Below are 23,726 nucleotides of genomic sequence, written 5' to 3'. Positions count from 1 at the left end.
GTTATCGCCGTTTGATTTTTTTCCCCTTCTTGCGAGAGGGAGAATGTGGAGGATAAACGCGTGGAATGAAAGCAGGTCACGGTGACAGATAAACCGGAGGAGGAGAGATGAGCAGCGAGGGGGTGGCGAGCTGGGATACGGGGAAGTCTCGGCCATCTGTCTCTGTCAAGCTCTCTCTGTGTGCATTGATAACGCACAGTGTTGTTAATTCACTCAGGGTTATGGCACAGCAGCGTGAGCTCGCAGGCCTGGCAGTGTTACGCACCGCTTAGTGTTAAACCCACTCCTTTAAGCGCATTTTTTATTCCACTGTAATGCACAGCGTCCTGCTTGCGTGAAACCTGAGCACTGTGCTGGTGCACTGTGTTGTACAGCGTGTCTTACACCCCCCTCTCTCTTTTTTTTCCAGGATCAAGTGTACCCTCTCCTTCTCTTCCTTCCTCGTCCACCTTCAGACCGGCGTTTAGCGACTTCGGCCCCCCTTCCATGGGGTTTGTGCAGGTAACACCGGATAATTCCCCCGCACCTTTTATCCTCTTGCGTAAACTGTACCGTCGGAAGTACAGGTGACCGCTGACCTTGAGGTTGAGCAGCAGGTGAAGAGCAAGATGGAGATTAGCCTGAGAAGGGGATTCAGCTTGTGGTCGTTTCAGCCGTTTCATGGAGGGGTCATTTCTGCTTCAGTGCATTTGTTCCTCAACCAATTACGACCTTAAAGTGGAACCTGTTTAACTGCTTTTCCTGGCTCAGAGATGGTGTATATTTATTTGGGAAATGTGCTGGACTATGACATCCCAGGGCAGTAATATGGCGTGTAATGACACCTTTGGCCGTGGTAAACATTGTACTTCAGTGAGTTTATAGGGTCTCCTCTGCCTTGCTGTGGGGGACAGTGCTGTTGGTTAAGTGTTCACTGTCAGGAGGACTCACTGCCTCTCTCTGTCTCTCCCCCTCAGCCGGTGAAGGTCTCTCAGGGTTCCACCTACAGCGAGCTGCTGTCCGTCATCGAGGAGATGAGCCGTGAGATCCGCCCTACCTATGCTGGCAGCAAGAGCGCCATGGAGAGGCTAAAGAGAGGTACTGCAGGCTAATCTGTGACATGTCACTATGGGGGTGTTGCACTGCTGTCTCGGAGAACTGTATAGTACGTGGGCGCACACACACAGGGCTTGCAAAAGATGCACACACCCAGAGCTGTCACATGGTTTCCTGACCCTGGTCCTTGGGGCCTGCAGTGTCATCCTGTGACTCAGCTGATGCTCTCAGAAGTCCTGGGATGTGTTTTGCCCTCCAACTGCAACATGGCCAGTTGTGGTTGATTCGATAATTTAATTTTCGACTTGTTACATGCCACTCAGTCTTTTGGTTCCGTCATTTCGATTTATCCACCCTTTATTAAAGATCAGTGAGTTGTTGTGAAAGAGTCGAACATGTGGCGACTCTAAGGATACAGTTTCAAATCCCATTTTTGGTTTGGCCCCTTTAATGAGCAGTCCCTTGTGTTTGGAATCTGTAAAGGCTGGGGCCGCTGAGTGGTTCAGTTGGTTAAGCGACAGTAGCTCAGGAGGTAGAGCAGTCGACTGGGGATCGGAAGGTCCCTGGTTCGAATCTGGCTCATCCTGGCAGAGTGTCGAAGTGTCCTTGAGCAAGACACTGAACCCCCAACTGCTCCCAGTGGCCAGTTGGTACCCTGGTAGGCAGATGTGAGGCATGTGACTGTAAAGCGTTATATAAATGCAGTCCATTTACCATTTAAGCCACTGCTTCCAAGCGCAGGCTGAGTTGTGCTGACTGAGATTTCACACATTCCAGCTGGTGCTTTGTCACCAATCGAAAAAGACCCGGCGTGTGCAGCAGCAACACGTTGGCCACGTTATGTTGAACAGTGTCCCTTTGTCCCCGGGCTCATTAGCACCCTCTGGTGACCGATCAAGAACTTGCAAGTTACTCAGATGTCGTCAGTGGATATGCATGTTTTCCAATCTGCCTTTGCTGGACCCTGGTGCACTGTGTGACTTGTAGTTTGTGGAACAGCTATCGCCTGCATGTGGCTGTGTTGCAGGATTGCATATGTTTTTTGACTTAGCGTAGCAGCCCTTCCTGCTTATTTCAACACTTGAAACAGTGTTTGAGTGGAAGCATTTAAAGACGGCAATGTTGATGACAATTTCTAAAAGTCTGACAGTAATTGGTCAAGTACCTGATGCAGTCCGATTCACACAGCTGTTGAGGTGGTAAAGGCTTTTGTTTTTGATATGCTCCAGGTTTTCCACTTGGGAAGCATGAGTGCAAGGATATCACAGTTGTACACTTAAGTGCCTAATGTACTACTAGCCGTTGTAAAACTTTACACGCAAGTGATGGCAATGTTTAATAATCTTTTTGCTGGGAGCAGTCTTTTCGCTTTTACATGAAATGCGTACAACGTTGTTAGCTAGCAAAATGCACATGGTCGTCAATAGACTGTTGGCTGACAGGCAGTCAGAAGTGGCCAGTATAAGATGATAACCATCTTGAGTTACACTTAATGACTGTAATGCACAGAAATCGCATGGTATGCGTTCTTAACCCGCGGTGTTGCGCAACGCCCGAGTCTGCTCTGAGAGTGATGCACCCTCTGGCTTAGCTCAGGCTTGGGGATGAAATTGCTGAATTGAAAGACAAGTGTGTTAACCAATAAATATACAGCCGTAACATTTTTATCTCTGCAAAAATTGCCTTTTTAGCTGAGTCTTATTGCATGAGCATGAACTGACATTGTTGTTTCCTTATGTTTTTTTGCTTGTGTTGTACTCTACCTTCCTTGTAAGTTGCTTTGGATAAAAGTGTCTGCCAAATTAATAAATGTAAATGTAAAAGTGTAATGATTATGGGCAAATTAGGGGAAAAGAGATGTTGGCTCCACCTTTTTGACGATGTTTGCTGTAGTGACTGGTGTAGCGTGCAGCATCGACACATATCTCTGCTTGTGACAGATCAGTGCAGGGATCTCTCTGACGTAAAAACGAACGTTTGTGTTGTGAGACTGAAAGAGGCATGGCTCAGAAGGAGGCTCCAAAAAGCAGAGCAGAACATGAGAAATCAATAACTGATTCATCAGTGATTCTGCACTGCCCTGATACAGACGCACCCCCCGGTGGATGACCCTCCCTCTGGTGTCGGCTTTCTGTCCTGCCAAAGGAAGCCCGAGTCTCTCAGTCCTGTAGTTGTTTACCTTCAGGCATCACCATATTGAGGCTGAGTGGTTTGAGTAGTTTGCAAATTAGACAGATCAGCATAAGGTACTGCGTGCTCTGTCAGAACACAAGCAGCTTTTCATCCAAACGTTTGTTCTTTCCGTTCAGTGCCTAAATAAAAAGCACGTCCCACAACTGCTCTGTTCAACATACACACTGGGGCAGATGAACATTACACCTTTGATATTATGAACAGATAACTGTGTGAATATTCTCAGTGTAATATATTCTTCTATAATTGTTCATTTCTAAATATATTTTTCTCCCCCCCGCAGGTATCATCCATGCCCGAACCCTGGTCAGAGAGTGTTTAGCGGAGACTGAGAGGAGTGCCCGCACATAACGCCCCCGTCCTGGCCCCCACCCTCCCCATGCTTGGACCTGTCCCACCCCCGATCCCCCCGATCCCATCTCCTCTGACTCCCGCTGTCAGACCAATAAAACAAGTCAATGCTGGTAGTGTGACTATTTTGTAAACCCAATTTTTTGCAGTTAGTTGAATCAAATAAAATCGTTTTTCAATTAAACCTTTCGTGTGTGTGTGTGTGTCTGTGTGTGTGTGTATGTGCGTGTGTGTGTGTGTGCGTATGCGTGTGTATGTGTGCGTGTGTGTATGTGTACGTGTGCGTGCGTGTGTGTCTGTGCGCGTGTGTGTGTCTGTGCATGTGTGTGTGTGTGTACGTGTGCGTGTGTGTGTATGTGCGTATGTGTATGTATGTGTGCGTGCGTGTGTGTCTGCGTGTGTGTGTGTCTGTGCGTGTGTGTGTGTGTACGCGTGCGTGTGTGTATGTGCGTGTGTGTATGTGTGCATGCGTGAGTGTTTGTGCGTATGCGTGTGTATGTGTGCATGCATGTGTGTGTATGTGCGTGTGTGTGTATGTGCGTATGTGTGTGTGTGTGTGCGTGTGTATATGTGTGTGTATGTGTGCGTATGCGTGTGTGTGCGTGCGTGCGTATGTGTGTGTGTGTATGTATGTGTGCATGAGTGTGTATCCGCGTGCGTGTGTATGTGTGCGTGTGTGTGTGTGCATGTGTGCGTGCATGCGTGTGTATGTGTGCGTGTATGTGTGTGTATGTATGTGTGAGTGCGTGTGTGTGTGCGTGCGTGTGTGAATGTGTGCGTGTATGTGTGCGAGCGTGTCTGTGTGTATGTGCGTGCCCGTGTGTGTGTGTGTGTGTGTGTGTGTGTGTATGTATGTGTGTGTGTGTGTGTATGTGTGCATATGCATGTGTGCGTGTGTGTGTGTGTGCGTGCGTGTGTGTATGTGTGCGTATGTGTGCGTGCGTGTGTGTGCTCGCGCGTATGTGTGTGTATGTGTGCGTGCGTACGTATGTGTGTGTGTATGTGCATGTGCGTGTGTGTGTGCATGTGCGCGTATGTTCATGTGCGTGTGTGCGTGCATATGTGTGTGTGTGTGTGTGTGTGTGCGTGCGTGCGTGAATGTGTGCGTGTATGTGTGCGAGCGTGTCTGTGTGTATGTGCATGCCCGTGTGTGTGTGTGTATGTATATGTATGTGTGTATGTGCGTGTGTGTGTGTGTGTATGTGTGCATATGCATGTGTGCGTGTGTATGTGTATGTATGTGTGCGTGCGTACGTATGTGTGTGTGTATGTGCATGTGCGTGTGTGTGTGCATGTGCGCGTATGTTCATGTGCGTGTGTGCGTGCATATGTGTGTGTGTGTGTGTGCGTGCGTGCGTGCATGTGCGCGTGTGTGTGTGCGCGCGTGCGTGTGTGTGTGCGTGTGTGTGCGCGTGCGTGTATGTGTGCATGCGTGCATGTATGTGTGTGAATGTATGTGTGCATGTGCGTCCGTGAGTGTGCATGTGTGTGCGTGCGTGTGCATGTGCGCGTGTGTATGTGTGCATATGCATATGTGCATGTGCACGTCTATGTGTGCGCGCGTGCATGTTTGTGTGTGTGTGCGTGTATGTGCGTGTGTGTATGTGTGCGTGCGTGTGTGTATGTGCGTGTGTGTGTATGTGTGCATGCGTGTGTGTGTGCGTATGCATGTGTATGTGTGTGTGTGTGTATGTGCGTGTATGTATGTGCGTATGTATGTGTGCGTGCGTGTGTATGTGTGCGTATGCGTGTGTGTGTATGTATGTGTGCGTATGCGTGTGTGTATGTGCGTGCGTGCGTGTGTGTGTGCGTGTGTGTGTATGTACGTGTGTATGTGTGCGTGTGTATGTGCGTGCATATGTGCGTGTGCATGTGTGTGTGAATGTGTGCGTGTGTGTATGTGCATGTGTGTGTATGTGCACGTGTGTATGTGCGTGTGTGTGTATGTGCGTATCTGTGTGTATGTGTGTGTACGTGCGTGTGTGTATGAGCGCGCGTGTGTGTATGAGCGTGTGTATGCGTGCGTGCGTGTGTGTGTGTATGTGTGCGCATGTGCGCGTGTGTGTGCATGTGCGCGTGTTTGTGCGTATGTGTGTGTGCGTGCGTGTGTGCGTATGCGTGTGTGTATGTGCGTATGTGTGTGTGCGTGCGTGTGTATACGCGTGCGTGTGTGCACGCGTGTGTGCGTGTATGTGTGTGTGCGCGCGCGTGTGCGTGCACGTGTGTGTATGTGCGTGTGTATGAGCGCGCGTGTGTGCACGTGCATGTGTATGTGTGCGTGCGTATGTGTGCGTGCGTGTGTGTGTATGAGCGTGTGTATGCGTGCGTGCGTGTGTATGTGTGTGTGCGTGCGTGTATGTGTGTGTGCGTGTGTGTATGTGTGCGCGTGTGTGCGCACATGTGTGCGCGCGTGTGTGTGTGTGCGCGCGTGTGTGCGTGTATGTGTGTGCGCGCGCGTGTGCGTGTATGTGTGTGTGCGCTTGTGTGTGTGCGTGTATGTGTGTGCGCGCGCGTGTGCGTGTATGTGTGTGTGCGCTTGTGTGTGTGCGTGTATGTGTGTGTTTGTGCGCGCGTGCGTGCGTGTGTGCGTGCGTGCGTGTGTGCGCGCGCGCGTGTGCGTGTATGTGTGTGCGCTTGTGTGTGTGCGTGTATGTGTGTGTGTGCGCGCGTGTGTTTGTGTGTATGTGTGCGCGCGTGTGTGCGTGTGCGCGCGCGTGTGTGTGCGCGTGTGTGTGCGTGTATGTGTGTGTGTATGTGTGCGCGCGTGTGTGCGCGTGTGTGTGCGCGCGTGTGTGTGTGTGTGGGGAGCACTGCAGAAGGACAGACACTGTACATTTATGTCTTTATTTGGCTGATGTCACATCATGAGCAGAGCGTTTCTGGCTGAGCACTGGAAAGCACACTCAGTGAGCAGACCAACACAGCAATCACGAGCGTAACGGTGTGCCAAAACTATAACAGCAGTGTGTACATAGGGGTCAGCTGTGACATTCATCATCGCTAAAGCTAAACACGTGGAAAAAAGAGCAGGGATCGTATAAATAGGCTTGGCAGACTTTGTGCATTTAGAAATGTGGTTTACCCTGAAATGAGACCCAGCAGTGTGCATCACAGTCTTCAGGACTCCAGGGTTTTTTTTTCCTCTTTTCATTTTTAATATGAGCCCTTAGTCTGTGTGGTGAACATCGGTCACTCAAACCCCGCTACCTGGGGGGGGAAGAGATTTTTGAAAAGCTGTGTCCTTTTTTAGATGCGACTGCTCGGGGAAAAAAAGAACATTAAACAAAGTTCTCTGAGTTGCACTGTCTCTGTCTCCGCCGCGTTCTGTATGATACAGTGGGGAGAATTAAATCAGGAAGAAACTTGGTTAAAGAGATGCAAGTTGTCCTAAACAGAGCTATGACAGCTGTAACCGGTAATGGACAGCGTGTCCTTGGCATGAGAAAAAAAAAATCAATAGGTTACAAAGTGTTTTGTAATCACGGTGTCAGGTTAAGAATCAGGACTGGACTGAGCTCACCACAGACTGACACAGGCAAGGCCGACAGACAGAGCTGCCAAAATGAATGCAAGTCTCCAGGCCTAAGTATAAGGATTACAGAAGAAAAAAGAACCAGTATTAACAATAATAAAGATAAATAATACACAGATAGTTATGGTAGTACTGCTCCTCTATTACGGAGGCGGGAAAGGGGTTACATATTTGTGAGGGAGAGGGGCGTGGGCTACACTCGCGTTCGTATCTATTCACGTTCGATTGTCTCTGACAAATGTTTGCGTCCCGGTGTGATGGAGTCACTTCAGAGTGAGACGTTCCGTGTCGCGTGCGCGTGCGCGTGTGTGTGTGTGTGTGCGTGTGCGTATGAGTGCATGCGTGTGAGTGTGTGTGTGTGTGTGCGTGTGACTGCCTCCCTCCTCTTTACTTGACCAAAAGGACCACATCTTGTTTTCAGCCCTGAAAGAAACACAATGAGAAAAATACATTTAATCCATGTGAAGACTTTTTTAACTCCAAAAACTTGAAGTCAAGAAACTGAACTCAACAGTGAAATATTTTGTCTTCAGCTAAGTAAAAGAGTGAGCCACAAGGATTCCCTCACTTAGCAAAACTAACTTTGTTACTGCCTTAAATGTTGCTAGAATTTCATTCCACACTGTAACAACTGTAACAAGCTGCAAAGATGTTTGGCCACACATCTACAAGTGAGCATAACACATATCCAAACTCGTAACTGAGTATTTTCTGACTTAAATCACATGACTACAATGGGACAGTGAGACCTCACTGATGTGGGTGGAGCTACCATGTGTCACTCAGTGAACCAGTAATCTAAGTCAAAGAGTCTTTTGATTGGTTCAGACCAACATCTATCACTGTGTGGCTTATGAATACGCATTGGTATAGAGCCCGCCTCTCCCCCGCCCCCTCCCCACCCATGGGGTTCGCGGGACCCCCCACGTCACTCACGGTGGTGGCAGCGGTGGAGGTGCCCCCGCCGTAGCTGAAGAGGCTCTTGTAGCGCCCTTTCTCCTCCTTCTGTTTCTCCCGAATGCGCTCCTCCATCTGCCGCAGCTCCTTGGCCACAGAGGGCGCCAGAGAGGGGTCCAGCTGCACCACCTTGGCGAAGTCCGCCCGCGCCTCCGCCTCGTTCCACACCGCCGCATGCGCCTTCCCGCGCTTGAAGTAGGCCTTCACGTTGTCTGGGAGGGGGTGGAGCCGGGGCGGGATCAGCGTGACAGCATACCATGGTAACAGAGTGAGTGACAGGGCTGAACTCACAATACCGACTGAGCACAACTTAACTCCACACTATACACTACACCACACACACAAACACACACGCACACACACGCACACATACACACACACACACACACACACACACACACACACACGCACACACACACACGCACACACATTCACACACATACACACACACACATACATACATATACATACACACGCGCGCACATGCACACATACACACACACGCACATGCACACATACACACACACGCACGCACGCACACATACACACACAAACACATACACGCACGCACACACACACACATACACACACGCACACATACACACACACACATACACACGCACACGCACACGCACACACACACACACACACACGCACATACACGCACACATACGCACACATACACGCACACATGCACATACGCACGCACACACACACGCACGCACGCACGCACACACACACACATACATACACACATACACACACACAAACGCGCACACACTACACTACACACCACACACTACACTACACACTACACACACACACACTCACACTCACACTCACACTCACACTCACACTCACACTCACACTCACACTCACACTCACACTCACACTCACACTCACAATCACACTCACAATCACACTCACAATCACACACACACACACACACACACACACACACACACACACACACCACACTACACTACACTACACACTACACTCACACACAGTGTCCAAGCCATCTTTGTGTGCTTACACACAGTGTAGGATCAGTACACATGCAGGGCCAGCAGAACAGGGCTCGGAACCAAAAGGTTGCTGGTTGGATTCCATGCAAGAGCAAACCACAAATGCCTCAGTAAAATATCCAGCTGTATAAACAGATAAAAACCTACTGAACGCAAGTTCCTCTGGATAAGAGCGTCAGCTAAATAACAATAATGTAATGTCCATGTTTGCTTCATAATTTCATACATTACCCATAAATGGTACAGAGCTTAGCCTTGTAAACTTCCATATGGCACACACACTGAACAGAACTTGCCTTCCCTCTCGATACATGAACAGTGTGAACACAGATCCAGGCGGGCAGCGCCGAGCTCACCTTCATACTTGTAGAGCACAGAGGAGCAGTGGTCCAGAACCTCGTAGTACTGGCCCTGCAGCAGCTGGCACTGGCAATAGTTCAGCAGGAGGGGAGTGATCATGTGGTCCAATCGGAGCCAGTTCTCATCCCCTGGCCGCTCCTGATAGGACGGCAGGAGGGAGAAGAGAAACACTCACACGCATGTTAACGATGTCCTGTCTGTATTCTCAGCCCATTATGACACGCTACGCTGTGCCCGCCCATCATAGATATTATAGTGTATAGTGTCAGACCAGGCTAACAACACTCCCAGACCAGTGAGTGTCAGCACAACACCATTCAAGCCCTGCCACAAATTAACTTGTGCTAACCTGACTGAACAGCCTGGAACCAACTGTAACTGTAACACACGCACATACACACACACACACACACACACACACACACACACACACACACACACACACACACACACACACATACACACACGCACACACCACACGCGCACACGCACACACCACACACACGCTACACACTGCACAGTACACACTACACACCACACGCACACACACTACACACACTACACTACACCATTCAAGCCCTGCCACAAATTAACTTGTGCTAACCTGACTGAACAGCCTGGAACCTACTGTAACTGAAGCCAAGCGCCCACACTACCACACGTCACACTCACTAAATCAGAATCCATAAGGCATTGCAATGCTACATATAAAATAAACAGCAAACGCTACAAGTAACAAGCCCCATCCGTGGCCTGCACAGGAACGCCGCCATCCTGGGAGGAGTACAGGGGTAGGGCTCTGAGGCTGTGCAAACAGCACATCTGTGATGCCGCGTTAGGCTGCGCTCTGTGGCGACTCGCCTTCATCTGCAGGTTCTTCAGGCAGGCGATGGCGTTGTGGTACTTCTCGGCGGCCTCCCGGATCTCTCCTCGCCGGTACAGTGCGTTCCCTTCCTCGTGGATCTGAGGCACCACCTCCAGCTTCTCCTCGTCCGTCATGGCCCAGGTGTCCAATCGGAACGAGCCAGGGGGCAGGACCTGGGGGGAGAGGAGGGCGGGGCTAAATGTACTGTCTACACAGTGGATGCACGACAAGCCTGAGAGTAACTGAAGAGCAATTCAAATGGTTATGAGTCTGGGTTGGCCACACTGAAAGGCTGTTATACATCAGAGGACTTGGGAACTGGGAGTCATTACTTAGGACAGAAGCTTTATTCTTGGTTATTAGGTAACCCCCTCCTCCTGTGTGTGTAGTCCAAGCTGAAGCAGACCGCAGAATGATGGTTTTCAGTGGTTTCAGATGGTTTTCAGTGTGCTTTGTCAAGAGGACTTTTGCTACGGCCCCCTCGGGTTCTGGAATGTATCTTACATTGTTGTAGCTACCGTAAACCAAACTTCAGTTTATGTTGTCATCTGACACCAGCTCAGAGGCAATGCACAGTCAAATGCAATTAATACAATCCGTATGCAGTGTGCATTAGGGAACCCCCCCCCCCCCAGATGGGGCCCTGCCTCCCCTCACCTGCAGCAGCTCCAGGATGAAGACCAGGGGCTGTGGGTGGGCCTGCAGCTCGTCCAGGTCCTGGTGTCCCAGGGAATGATGGGAGTGGATCTGGGCGATCCCGCAGCAGTGCCGCTGCCCCTCCAGCGGGTCCTTCCCCACGCTGATGTTCCTCAGGGACTGGGACACCAGCGGGTACAGGGCTGTGTGCTGGAGGGAGGGAGAGGGGGCGGGGTTAGAAGGCTCTCTGCACAGGGTGGGAGGGGCTAAAGGCAGGGACAGAGCAATGCACTCAGACTGGCTGTGGCTGAAGCTGGGCTTTGCATCCTGTATACTTGGCCAACAGAGGAGAATGGAGAAACAGCTGAAAGGGAACGGACCGTAAGAACCACGACTTCGGTGCTTGAATGATTCAGAACGAGGCTGAACAGAGATAACATCATCTTGATCATGTCTTGACCAAGTGTACCAATAAGGCAGAAAGTGTGTGCAACACAATGAACTGAAAACATAATCCCGCCTGTTAACTCCCGTTTCAGAAAAACCTGCTCTGCACATGTGCATTTCACTGCCTCCCTGCCATTTCCTCATGGAGTGTTCCTCTGTGTGTGTGCCATAGCTCTATGCCTCTCTCTGCAGGCTCCAACAACCACTGAGAATAAGGCTGCTGGGGTATCCTGTTGCCCTAGAGTCTTTGAAATAATGTCCTAAAAACTCATCAGGGGAGGGAATTTTGCATATGCAGGCAACATGACCTAAGCAGGAATTGAGCCCAATTACACTTACTTTTCTCACTCTACAGTAGCGAGTGGCAGTCAGCCTGGCAGTGAATCAGTCCTTCAGTTAGCAAATAAGGGACACAACTGTTCCTACAGCCGCCTCCTACCGATGCTTTAGCATCACTGAGCATGTGCGGTCTCGTGTAACGGACTGCGTGGGACCCCAGTGGGGTGGTCTGGAACAGGCAGTCTGACTCGCACGGCAAGTGTCGCAGTACCTTGGTGTCGCAGGTGAACTCGGCGACCTCTCCCTCCCTCATGGTGACGACCACTCGCTCCCACACCGGCAGCTTGAACTTCTTCCCCAAAATCAGCTCCATGGGCTTGCACTGACCCCCCATCGTCCTGGAGTCGTCCAGCACCGTCCCGTTGCACAGACAGGTGCGGTAGTGGAACTTGACCTGGGCAGGCGGCCAGAGACAGAGAGAGAGGGAGGGGAGGGAGGAGGAAGGGGGAGAAGAGAAGGGAGAGAGAGGAAGATTGGGAAGAGGGAGAAAGTCAGACAGAAAAGTCAGAGAGGGGGGGATGGGGCAGAGAAACATGGGATGGAGAAAAAGGAAGGGAAAAGGACAGAAAAAAGGCAAAGCAATAATATTAATGGCCCTTAATGTCACAAGGCAATTTACTTAATGTGGGCAAGCAGCATAAACACAGAATTCCACAGAATCCTTCACTCCTCAGTCCTCCCACTGGCCCCCAGGGCCATGAAGGAGAGATCAAACCGAGCAAGAAGAGCCAAGTACGGTCAAGGACAATACAGCACTGCTGTAGGGAATCTAGGGTTCCTGGTTACTGAAGTAACGCAGACCCAGTGACAAAATCTGAACAATGACAGACCGTCTGATGTCACAGAGGGCTCCACGTTATGTGTGCAGGCGGGTGCTCTATAGCCACACTGTGTAGACTGGAACGGTTGCCTTTTCATTTAAATATCGTGCAAACCGATGGACTTCTTATGGAGCGTTCAAAAATCAGAACATACAGAGCACTCTGCCTTTATTTTCACCGGCACTCAGATGCAGGCTACATGCTTCCACCAGCATTGGGGGAATATGGTTTTATTCATTGTTTCCTGACCTCAATGCACCTGCTGTGCACGTATTTCCTCTGATACAGATGGGCTTGTCTAGTTATCGGTCTCTGCCCTTTTAGCCCATTCAGAATGGAGGGTCCCTTCATCTCAAGGCTACCCAGAAACCTGCAAATCATAACAGATCTCTCTATTACTGGGATGCACTGATAGCCAATCTACTAATGTCAGCGGTGCGGGTATTGTTGGCATTGGACAACCGGACCAGGCTAGCTCCGAGCAGACATTTAATGTCCATTTGGTAATGGAACAGCGAGAAAGATTTACATTTCGCACATAGCTACCAGTTAATCAATCAGTCGTCGTCACTTCAGTTGTGAGCCAGTCAGATCTAGGTGTTGATCATGGCAACAATGTGGAGGTGACTGTTTAGCGGAAGCTGCTTTATCCTATGACGGTTAGCTAGCTAAAGTAGCAGGCTAGCTAGCGTCTCTCCCCTTGTTATTAGAAAGGGACAGTCTGTGCTCGAACCCGCGTCCTACTGTGGTCACATTAATTCAGTTCAATGACAACTTAGCTAGACAGCTAGCAAGCTAGCTTCATGTTTGGTTAGGTGACAACAATTAGCTACGGCGACAGAGAAAGAAAAGAATGAAAATACAGAAACAACACATCCCACAAGCACGAACAGGTGCGTCAGAGCGAAGTCGGTACAGGGATTTTGCTATGATTTATTCGATTAAAACTGTCATTTTGTAAAATTGAACATCCTTTACACAGACCGGATGAGGGGTGACTCGCCCCACCCCAGGAAGGGACGGAAAAAATTTAAACCTGATTTAACAATGATGCTGTCAATCAAGACTTTGTCCAATCAGAATTCCAGATTAAGGTTGAGTGACACCTCTTTGCATTAATCAACGTGTAGCGTAGTATGCCGGAAGGGAGCTATTTAACTGACAGCCCCAAGAGCCAATAGCTGCTAACAGTAAACGCACGGCACCAATCAGCAGAGGTAAACATGGAGCCGAAGAGCCGCCCTTTAGAGACACCAGCACTCGAAGAAGAAAAATATGAAAACCAAAAAGCTAGCTGGCTAACTAACTCAAAAACAAAACATGACAAAATCAAGGCACACAATCTGACGTGTTAACACTTCCAGTACTAACCACCTTTGTCTGTGTATAAATAATGGAGAATAACACTAGTTGTAAGCACACCTCGTTAGCAAGCGAGTTTGCTTCAGAAACCTGCTAGCTCGTTATCAAGATTTTTGTGTCGGTGTGAGGTCCATCAGAACGAGGGCTGTGCCTGGACAACGCTCCGGTACCTTAGTTCCATCGGGGAAAGTTAGAAGGTCGCCTTTGCCGGGACTGAGCACTCTTTTCTGAATCCCCTCCGCTCTGAGCTTGATGGCTACTTCCTCCATCCCTGGTCAGGGCAATCGCAGTGTCAGAGAGATAGCGAACTCCGCTCGGAATTCTCGGGAAACGTCGACAACATTCGGAAATGGTCGTGGTGACGTGTGGGCGGGGTGAAATTGTACCCCTCCTCCGGATGAGCATCTGACCAATAGTCATCTTGAGGAAAATGTCAATCAGCTGCGTAGTCACACTCCGGAAAAATATCATCAAAACCAATCGCAGTGATGTATTTTCTGATTAATTGTAATTAAATACTTTCTTAGTTAATTAGTATGTAATAATTAATTTTCTTGTGGGATGAGTACCACATAAAAACGTAAGAGCAAAAATGCGAGGTGTATGACAAAGTGATGCACTGATCCTTTTAATACGTTTCATATTATAAAGCATTTAGTCTCTAAATGCTTTATAATATCTAATCTAAACAGTGCTTGTATGACAGTGCTTGTAATGTCATAATTATAAGTAAAATAACTGATATAAATGAAATATTGTGAATGCTTAGTTGCTACTAAAAAATCAATTTGAGAAGGAGCCAAAGACTTCGTGAACTGCCTGCGACATTGACCAAGGTTGTCTGGTCAGCTTACAAAATAAACGCTTTTCTTTTCTGTTCTTTGCGGCATTCACAAGTCAGAAAGTCGTATCAACTGCAAACTCACAGACAACACTAGAGGGCAGGAGAGGACAAACTCTGGGTTCTGGGGCAGCCCTGTGGTTGGTTTTCATTTTATCAGTCAAGGTAACTCAAGCCATCCTACAAAGCACGGTCTTGCATTTTAACAGACTGTAAGGCACATCACCATTTGAGTCACCTGAGTTGCCCAAGGCCAGGTGTTCCGTTTCAGTGATCGCATGCCAGTACTTTCTGAGATTCAGGACATCCATCTCTCTTTATGTCAATCAGTCAATCAAGAAAAAAATGACTCCTTTCCTGCAGAAATTCATGTCCATTTGGAAGGAAAGCCAGCACATACTGGAGGGTCTCCAGCACTGGGTTTTGGGCAGCTCTGGGATAGTGCATTATTTAACATCCCCATGCAGGGACACCTGATAAGCTGATGAACGGAAACACTACAGACCAAGAAACAGCGCTCAGCACTTGAATAAGATCCCAGGGTGCATATTAAGAGTGTGTCTGTGTGTGACCTCAATTTACCACAGGGATCTGAAATTAAGATTCTTATTTCTGCAAAGCTGCTCACAATCACAAAACTCTGGACATAGTTTTAAAAGTAATATACAAAACAGATTTATTGTAGTGTCACAGTAATTAATAACATAAAACAAAAAAACAAATCAAAGTCCTTCTTTTGCATAGTAATTGGAAGCACATTGAAGTACACAGTGGTTTGGGGTTAGTAGTGGTCAGTACTTAAGGGGAGGGATTAATGTTCCACAAGTGGCATCATTTTCTTGGCACTGATAGGTGGAATTCATCACATTGGTGATGGGGGGTGTGAGGTCAAAGGTCACTTCTCAAAATAGGGCAGGTAGAAGAACTTGAATCCTCTTCGTCCTCTTACTGCACAGGTGATATAGATCACATGGTATACTGAAAAATGGAGAGAGAGCGGGGGAGTGAGAGAGGGAAAGAGAAGCAACGAGAGAGAGAGGAGGGAGGGGTGATGGGGGAAGAGAGAGTGACAGGGATGATGAGAGAGAGGGAGGGAGAGAGGAGGAGTAGGAGAGGAGAAAAAAGGCAATGAGAGAGAGAGGACAGATGGGTGATCAGAGGGGGAGAGAAGAAGAGTAAGAGAGGAAAAAAATCAACAAGAGAAAGAAGAGGTAGAGGCAATCAGTGGGGAAGGGGATGAGAGATGGACAGAGGATGGGGGGTTGAGACAGAGAGAGGGAGAGAGGAGGAGAGAATGAGGGAGTGATGGCAACAGCAGACGTCCAACAGTTATGCTCCTAGGCAAAACAGCATATAATAGCAACAGTCTACTTTAAATGAAGACATCTTCTGTCTGTAGCCCCCAAGACGGACAGAGCGAGGCTAGACTGCCAGACAGTGGGCAGCCCTGCACTGCAGCAGAACCGAGCACTCATGTTCCCATAATGGAAGTGAGCATGTGTGGAATTTGGATTGGCCACGGTGAAGCATGTCAAGTATTCACATTCACGCGGCTGTGTGAACAACGCTGGCGTCAGTTAGCGGGCCGGGACATTTAAACAGGCCGTTTAACATAAACGTCCTCGACAGGCCGCAAGCATGTGACTCCATGCGGGTCAGGATATTAAACAATGGCTTATCTGTAAAACGAGGTTCAAATGAGATTCATCACGAATACACTGCAGTCCGAGCGTAGCGCGTGGATACACACATGCACACAGACAGTAGGAGAGGGAGAGAGGGAGACGGGCTGAAGAAAGACAACTAAAGTTAAGAGAGGACTAATGAGAGGTAGATGAAACATACCACCAGGAATGAAGAGCAGGAATCCAGGCAGAAAGAAAATGGCACTGGAGACACCTGGAAAGAGGTCAGAGGTCAAAGATGCATCACCTCAGTTACCTTTTCACCTTCACCTACTGCATTACATTACTAGGTTAACCATTACTCCACTCAAGTCCTTCACATGATGTGAAAGTCTCACCTGCTTGTGGGTTTAGCTGTATCACAATTCCTGTGAAAATCAGAGCTGCAACAGAAATTATTACAGGTAAATATATTATGCAGAGAGAGGCAATTAATGCAGAACAGACCAGTGAATACCATTAACCCAGAGTAATCATTTTTTATGATAGGCGAACTCTACAGGATATGACATCATGAGGCCATGGACAGTGAGTACTGCTGTCTGGTGTCACAGCACCAGTGGCTGCCTGTAGCTCGACCCCATGACCACTAACTGTGGTCATATCCTGCAGAAGTCAGTAGAATATCATGTCATGAAACAGAGGGTGATGGGATTTGTAGTTCTTACCCACTCCAGTGACGAGGAGGAGGAAGGAGGCCAGAACAACCCTCCTGTTCTTCTTCACCAGGGGGTGGGACGTCCAGCTGAGGGAAACGGGGTGGGTGCTGTCAGTGCTGTGAACGTCTCGGTGCTTCTCCATGTACACATTGTGCGTGTGCATGTGTGCCCTGCGTGAGTGTGCATGTATATTTATAAGAATGTAGGGGGGGGTATGAATGTGAATTTGAGTGAACATGGTGTTTGTATGTGTGCTTCAGAGAGAGAGAGAGAGTGTGTGCGCGTGTCTGTGTGTATGTATGTGTGTGTGTTGGGGGGGGTTTATTCCCTGCTGGGACGCTGCTGTGTCCCTGGGCAATTGCCTGAGTAAATATCCAGCGGTATAAATGGATAAGGAACTGTAACCTATGTAAGTCGCTCTGGATAAGAGTGTCTGCGAAATGACATTAATGTAACATTATGTAATGCATATGAGTGTCAACGTGAATGAATACAGTATTTGAGAGCACGCTAGTGTGCATGTGTGTGCGTATGTGTGTGTGTGTGTGTGTGTGTGTGTATGACAGACAGATACCGTGTGACTGAACAGGAGGACTGAGGTACCTGCAGCAGTGGGCAGAGAGCTGGGTCACGGAGCTCAGTGTGCTGAAAGACCACTGAGAGCTGCAGTAGGACAGAGTCGCGGGGTCACTGAGAGAGAGAGCAGAGTGCGTGAGTCAGTGAACACACACCGGCCAAAATAAACGGACCTGGGCACCCAACGTGCACGCTCCTAACCAACGCACAACCGACCCTGTTAAACATTCACGTTCATTATTCTGTTAAACGTCTTGTTAAGGCGGCAGTGACATTTTTACTTAGAATTGCATATGTAATCAGCTGTATAACATGTCAAAGACTAGACCTCTGCGTGAAAACTTTCCACTTAAGTGCCCAAACTGGATTCCTTTGTGTTGTGTAATTCAGCTTTAGGTGATTGCTGGTGGCAGATCAAATGTTTTTGTAACTATAAATAGTTACTTTTTTATTGACTTTTTATCTTTTTCAATTTCACAATAATGTGGAGTTATTTTCATTAACTGGATACTGTTTGTCTCATTCTATTATTATGCAAGATTTAATCTACCAGATTGAATTCTTTTCAAGATTCTATCATCCCATTTGACTGATTTTTTTTTTTTGGCTTAATCTAGATGTGTTTTTCATCTATTTTTTCCTGCTGTCATTTTTTGATGTTGCCTTTCGCAGTGTTATCTCAAACGGGAGCTAATATACTGCATCACATTTCGCTGACATACTGATAAGCAGCATGATATTAAGCAAGATGGTGTTAGCAGGGTTTCTCATCCCGGTTTGGTCTGATGTGAAAGGACATAAGCTGTAAGTGTGACTCACATCCAGAGAAACACTGAGAGACGGACAGACAAACAGACAGGCAGGCAGGCCAACCGACTGACTGACCAGTGGACATTTTACACAACTGAGAATAACCTGAAAGATATCAAAGAGAGCCACCCTAAGTTAAATGTGACTCTGTGACTGCTTCTCCCCATGTCGATCATGAGCCATGAAGAACTGCAATTTCTAACAGCCTTTGCTACACAGTAAGGTAGAGCGTTCTTCCTCTGGTTCATTCAGAGCAGCTGATGATCTTCCTGTGAAGTAACAAGCTTCTTTTTCCCTGCTGTTGTTTGTGGTGCGTTTACGGTTTGTTGAGTCACGCGCTCTGACATCAGCAGCAGTGAATTTGGCCGTGCCAACGAAGCGACCCTGAGCCCGAATCAACCTGATCCAAGCAGGGCAGAGCCTGCTGCGGAGGACATGTTCACATCGCCATGGGAACATGCTCCGCCCACCCGAAACCGCTCCCCGACAAACCTGATCTTGAAGAAGTTATTAAAAGAAGAGTTTCCACTGCTGCCCAAGACTTCTTCATTTTCCAGATTCTGAGAGAGAAAAAGAGAGAGAAAGGAAGATAAGGTGCCACTGAAGTGCCTTACTACTTTCTAACCACAACACAAGCACACATGGTTGTTGAACTGGAACATGGATTTGTGGTTTGTGTAATTACAGATGTTATTTCCATAACTTTAACCCCACCCAAAGCCAAGCCCTTAGTGATCATGCAACACAAGGTATGAGGAAACTGCTGATGCCCAGTGGGGTGTGTGTGCTGCTGTGTGCGTGTGTATTTGTGCCTGTCTTAATAGACAAACACAAGCATGTGTTAATGTCTATTAGGTGTCTATGTATGGGTGTGCATGTTTCTATTCCTATGCATTTGTGCACTTAGAAATTGTGTTTGTGTATATATGGGTGATTCTGTGTTTGTGTTGTTCGTGAGTCTGTGTAAGCAACAATGCATGTGTAAGTGTGCGTGTGTGTGTTCATCCGTATGCGTGTAACTGTGTTTGTTAGCCTTATTGCTCCTTTACACCGGTCACCACAGAACTGCGGGGTCAATGACTCCCGCAGACAAAGGTGTGTTGATAAAATAAACTGCACCTCCTTATGCTGTCTTACGGTATAATCAGATTCAGAAAGGTGCCACTGGTACCCCTTTCCCAACCCACCTCTCTCATGGTGCTAAACAGGTATTATTCCAGAACTGCACCGCTGCTCTGGAAGTCTCTACCACATGCCATCAGAGACATTAAAACCTAATAAACCCCCAAAAAACACCTCAAGACCCTACTTTTGTTTCAACTATTTTCATAGCATGTTACATTTACATTATTGTCATTTAGCAGACACTCTTATCCACAGTGATGTACATAGGTTTCAGTTTTTACAAGTTATCCATTTATACAGCTGAATAGTTACCGAGGCAATTGTGGGTTAAGTACCTTGCTCAAGGGTACAGCAGCAGTGCCCCAGCGGGGAATCGAACCAGCAACCTTCTGGTTACAAGCCCTGCTCCTTACCACTATGCTACACTGCCGACCTGCCTTTGTTTCCTTTTGAATCTATGTCTTATTTCTGTTTGTTGCTATTGAGCACTCTGAGTTTGTGAACAGTGCTGAAATAAAATGCACTGTTAGTATCTTTTTAGCACTCAGAGCAACCACTGGCTTGCTGACCAAAGGACTAACACCAGGTCACTTACTAGCAGCCAGGCAGGAAGCAAAAGATGGAAGAGTGATCCAGCCGGACAGACGTGAATATCCTCCTGCATCATTTCCTGTGTAACCTTAGATCATCGTCAGCTCCCCTTTCCCATACTTTTCTACTGTCATTCACTAAAAGCTAGCAAGTAAGTGGAAACAATGCCTATCTGCATGACACTGGTTTATTTGGCATTTCTGAAGGGCTAGCTTCTCCTAGGTCGTTTCCAGAAAACACACCCACTTCTGCTGAAATCAGCATTAGCACATCCTGGCCACAACCAGTACTTGGTAGCCAACTGTACCTGGAGCCACCGGTTTAAATAGCAACTCATATTCAGCTGGCCATTGGTAGGAATGGCCTTTTTGGCACAGCCACTGCCCAGTAAGCTGAATGCAGGTGACAGAAACCGACCTTCAGTGTGAGAGCACGTTTGTGTATGTGTGCAAATTTTTGTGCTAGCACACATGCTAGTGTTAGTGCATGTCAGTGTTGGTGTGTGTGTATGTGTGTGTTTGTTAGTATGTGCCATTGTTGGTGTATGTGTGTGTTAGTGTTGGTGTGTGTATGTGTGTGTTAGTGTCAGTGTTGGTGTGTGTATATGCGTGTTAGTGTATGACAGTGTTTGAGCGTAAGTGTGTGTGTGTGTTACCTGGTACTTAAGGCTGCTGTGCTCTGGCGTGCTGGCCGCGGTGGAGGCGAGACTCTGGGGCTTGGAAAAGGAGAGAGGTCCGAAGCTCATCGAGCCCCCGTCTCCCCCCTCTCTGTCCTTCTCTCGCCCTTTCCATCCGTCTTTCTCCCTGCCAACCCCGCCCCCTTCCTCCTCCCCCTCCAATGAGAAGGCGTCATCGATGCTAAACTGCGTCGCCATCATGCCACGGTAGCCAATCAGAGCCCACAGTTGTGTCGACTGACAGGCACTGAACGGGGAAAAAAGGTGCTCAGATACAGGCAATCCATAGACAAATCAATCAGCTTGTGAGGAGGCTAATTAATTTGGCTAACCCTTATTATATTAACAGCATCCAGCCTCTGGTCATCATAGTCCACACCAAACTTGTGACATCAAATCCAACACTAATTTGGAACACTGGCAGCTCTGTTGAAGACTGGGTAGTTCACAAGCTTTCGTGAAGCAGCTTGATTCACAAATGTGAGTCCTCTCACAGGATCGTTACCCACAATGCATCCCGGCCATGTACAGCCTTAAATAAGGCAATGAGAGCCGTTCTAAATGCGTGCTATTAGAGAAACAAACTTCACCGCTCAGAGCTCTCAATTATCAGTCTATCGAGTGACAAAATGTGAATCTAACAGACGCACTGCGGTTTTAATGAGCGTTTATGCAACGAAAGTAAATGGTAAACGTTTAACATACAACTGTTCATCATCAAGCTCTATTGCGTTGGAAATACCACTATATTTAAGAAATGCTGGGAAGGGGACGTTCATCGTGATGTTTACGATCAAAAGCATGTCATACTTTCTTAAAGTCGTTAATGTCAAAGATGAAGACGAAGCCCCACTGTGACTACACGGGGGGCAACACTGATGTCAGAATGATCGAAATTTATCCAGCTAGCTTTGATCATTTGTGCGATTTGGCTAGATCCATTTATCAACGAGTAGGTACCAAGACAGTGCGGTTGTTGCCCCATTACACCAGCTAGATGAATGTTCATACTTTAACTGGACAACTAGTTAGCTATGAAAGTTCTTGCTCAGTGCAATTTGCTAGTTAGCCAGCAAGCAACATCCGACTTACACGTTCGATGAATGATTACATAGACCGAAAACAAACATGGGCTAGCTAACTCGGGTAAAATTGTAAAATAGTACTACATTGAGCTAAGTCGTCTAAAATCACATTCGATCATTAAAAGATAGCGTTAGCTGCCAACGCACTTAAATTTCGCAATGAAGCTACCATACAAAAAGTCATGTGAACCATTTAGTTAGGAACACATATCTTCTATGTACATATAACTGCGGCAATGTGGATCAAGAGCTAATTTTCATGCTGACAAACAATCTACAATTAACCAAATCTAGACATCAGATAGTTATTCAACTAGTTAACTCTAGCTGTCTAAAAGTTAGCAGTCAACCGTATGTTCACTTGCAAACTTACGAGCTAGCTGAATGCAGCCAGCAAGCTACCAAGATGCGGTGCGCTCGTGCTCATCTCCATTGTGTGTAACACAGTAGCCAGCTAGCCAGCTAACGTCAACAAAAACTTTGCTCGCTAGCTAGCATTAGCCGAATATAACTAATCCAAGTACTTTCAGCTTACTTTCACATTTGCTTCCAACTTGTGCGGCTTGATTCCAGATCCAGTTCAGCATATTAACCCTCTCATAATTACTGTGCTTGGCTTTATTGTTAAGCTTAGTCTTATTTTAAAGTGTCCAAAATTCCGACAGAGGTAGCTACCGAGCTAGCTCGCCGTAAGCTCCAAAACTTTCTGCTTCCGATCGCGGTCTGTGTTCGACTACTCTTGACTTGATTAAACAAGACAGACACGAGCAATCAGTTACGCGCTCGTTCGTGTATTAATCATTAACAAGGCAGTAAACAACAAGAAAATAGTCTTGCTTTTAACGGCCCTAATTGCCAGTATACTTTGAAAAACCTTCTTAAGCATACTATGAGAAAGGTTGAAGACAGACAGACAGACAGATAGATTATTGTCTTTATTGTCTCCACAGCCAGTGCGAAATACACAGTCATGAAAAAAAAACATAAAAATAAAAGTGGAAAAAAAAATACATCCATGCAGTACACACAGTAACACCCACATAACACACATGTGTAATACACATAATAAACACCCCCATAAGCACATGCAATGTCACACAACACAGTGACACTAAAGACCCTTGATACAGCTGGATATTTACTGAGGTAATTGTGGGTTAAGTACCTTGCCCAAGGGTACAGCAGCAGTGTCCCAGCGGGGATCGAACCGGCAACCTTTCGGTTACGAATCCTGCTCCTTAACCACTATGCTACACTGCCGCCCAATGTAGGGCTACAGCGCACTCCTTTCAGATTTCCATGTAACTCATGAAATGTAATATTTAGGTTAATTTAAAATGAGGTCGGTTTTGTTTGTCCCTAGAGATTCTGATTGTTTTAAGTGACTCACCATTTTTCAGTCACCTACTTGAAGTCATTTCAAGAAGCGTCTGGGTTTAAAAATGCCCATTCCCTGAAGAGTGACACAATTTCTACAAAGCAGAAGGACGGGAAGACAGCTCCCTAACAGCATAACAAATTCCTCTAATTACTGCCCTGCCATGCACAATGTTACTTCCACTAAAAGCAAGCTTACTAACCTCATGCTTGCAATAATATTAACAACACAATAATCTGGCTAATATACTGTAGGCAGTGCACTGTTTGCAGGGTTTATGATAGTGGCTTCACTGTAAGCAGTGTTTATGACAATAAGGGATACAGAACTAAGGCAAACATAAAGTGAGCAAATTGCATCATAACAGTTTTCTG

At 47.4% G+C, this 23,726-nt stretch overlaps 3 protein-coding genes across 4 annotated transcripts in view; 1 reads left to right on the top strand and 2 right to left on the bottom strand.

The window, feature by feature from the left end:
- The window catches only part of cdk2ap2 (cyclin-dependent kinase 2 associated protein 2), a 4,607-nt gene extending 909 nt beyond the window's left edge, over nt 1-3,698 (top strand). Inside the window, exons 3-5 of the mRNA XM_036517064.1 lie at nt 410-501; nt 957-1,077; nt 3,512-3,698. Coding sequence (XP_036372957.1) covers nt 410-501; nt 957-1,077; nt 3,512-3,579 — 281 coding nt within the window. The 3' untranslated portion in view covers nt 3,580-3,698. The remainder of the gene's footprint in view (nt 1-409; nt 502-956; nt 1,078-3,511) is intronic.
- Nucleotides 3,699-7,456: 3,758 nt separating this feature from the next.
- On the bottom strand, nt 7,457-14,267 carry LOC118769611 (aryl hydrocarbon receptor interacting protein). Its single transcript, XM_036516811.1, has 7 exons — nt 14,097-14,267; nt 11,955-12,137; nt 10,979-11,167; nt 10,318-10,494; nt 9,453-9,594; nt 8,048-8,280; nt 7,457-7,534 (listed from the first exon to the last, which is right to left on the bottom strand). The coding sequence occupies exons 1-7, from the start codon at nt 14,193-14,195 to the stop codon at nt 7,529-7,531; spliced, it is 1,029 nt and encodes a 342-aa protein (XP_036372704.1). The 5' UTR covers nt 14,196-14,267; the 3' UTR covers nt 7,457-7,528.
- Nucleotides 14,268-15,417: 1,150 nt separating this feature from the next.
- tmem134 (transmembrane protein 134) lies at nt 15,418-22,700 on the bottom strand. 2 transcript variants are annotated; one of them, XM_036517026.1, is made up of 8 exons: nt 22,510-22,700; nt 20,869-21,136; nt 18,990-19,057; nt 17,715-17,801; nt 17,121-17,197; nt 16,791-16,835; nt 16,613-16,666; nt 15,418-15,745 (listed from the first exon to the last, which is right to left on the bottom strand). In XM_036517026.1, the coding sequence occupies exons 2-8, from the start codon at nt 21,088-21,090 to the stop codon at nt 15,663-15,665; spliced, it is 636 nt and encodes a 211-aa protein (XP_036372919.1). In that variant the 5' UTR covers nt 21,091-21,136; nt 22,510-22,700; the 3' UTR covers nt 15,418-15,662. The 2 variants fall into 2 exon arrangements, with proteins under 2 accessions (XP_036372919.1, XP_036372920.1); XM_036517027.1 differs by lacking the exon at nt 22,510-22,700 and adding an exon at nt 22,348-22,394.
- Nucleotides 22,701-23,726: the final 1,026 nt, after the last annotated feature.

The sequence above is a fragment of the Megalops cyprinoides genome, chromosome 22, assembly GCF_013368585.1.
Source record: "Megalops cyprinoides isolate fMegCyp1 chromosome 22, fMegCyp1.pri, whole genome shotgun sequence".
NCBI lineage: Eukaryota > Metazoa > Chordata > Actinopteri > Elopiformes > Megalopidae > Megalops > Megalops cyprinoides.
This window is presented reverse-complemented; position numbering and strand designations above follow the sequence as displayed.

Excerpts from the sequence above, each read along its gene's own strand:
- LOC118769611 (XM_036516811.1), bottom strand. The coding sequence starts at position 14,195 with ATGGAGGAAGTAGCCATCAAGCTCAGAGCGGAGGGGATTCAGAAAAGA. Across the intron at positions 10,495-10,978 it reads TCATCCTGGAGCTGCTGCAG|GTCCTGCCCCCTGGCTCGTT; the intron begins GTGAGGGGAGGC and ends CTCTCCCCCCAG. Across the intron at positions 9,595-10,317 it reads TGAAGAACCTGCAGATGAAG|GAGCGGCCAGGGGATGAGAA; the intron begins GCGAGTCGCCAC and ends CCGTCCTATCAG.
- tmem134 (XM_036517026.1), bottom strand. The coding sequence starts at position 21,090 with ATGATGGCGACGCAGTTTAGCATCGATGACGCCTTCTCATTGGAGGGG. Across the intron at positions 17,802-18,989 it reads AATAACTTCTTCAAGATCAG|TGACCCCGCGACTCTGTCCT; the intron begins GTTTGTCGGGGA and ends TCTCTCTCTCAG. Across the intron at positions 17,198-17,714 it reads CTCTCTGCCCACTGCTGCAG|CTGGACGTCCCACCCCCTGG; the intron begins GTACCTCAGTCC and ends CGTTTCCCTCAG.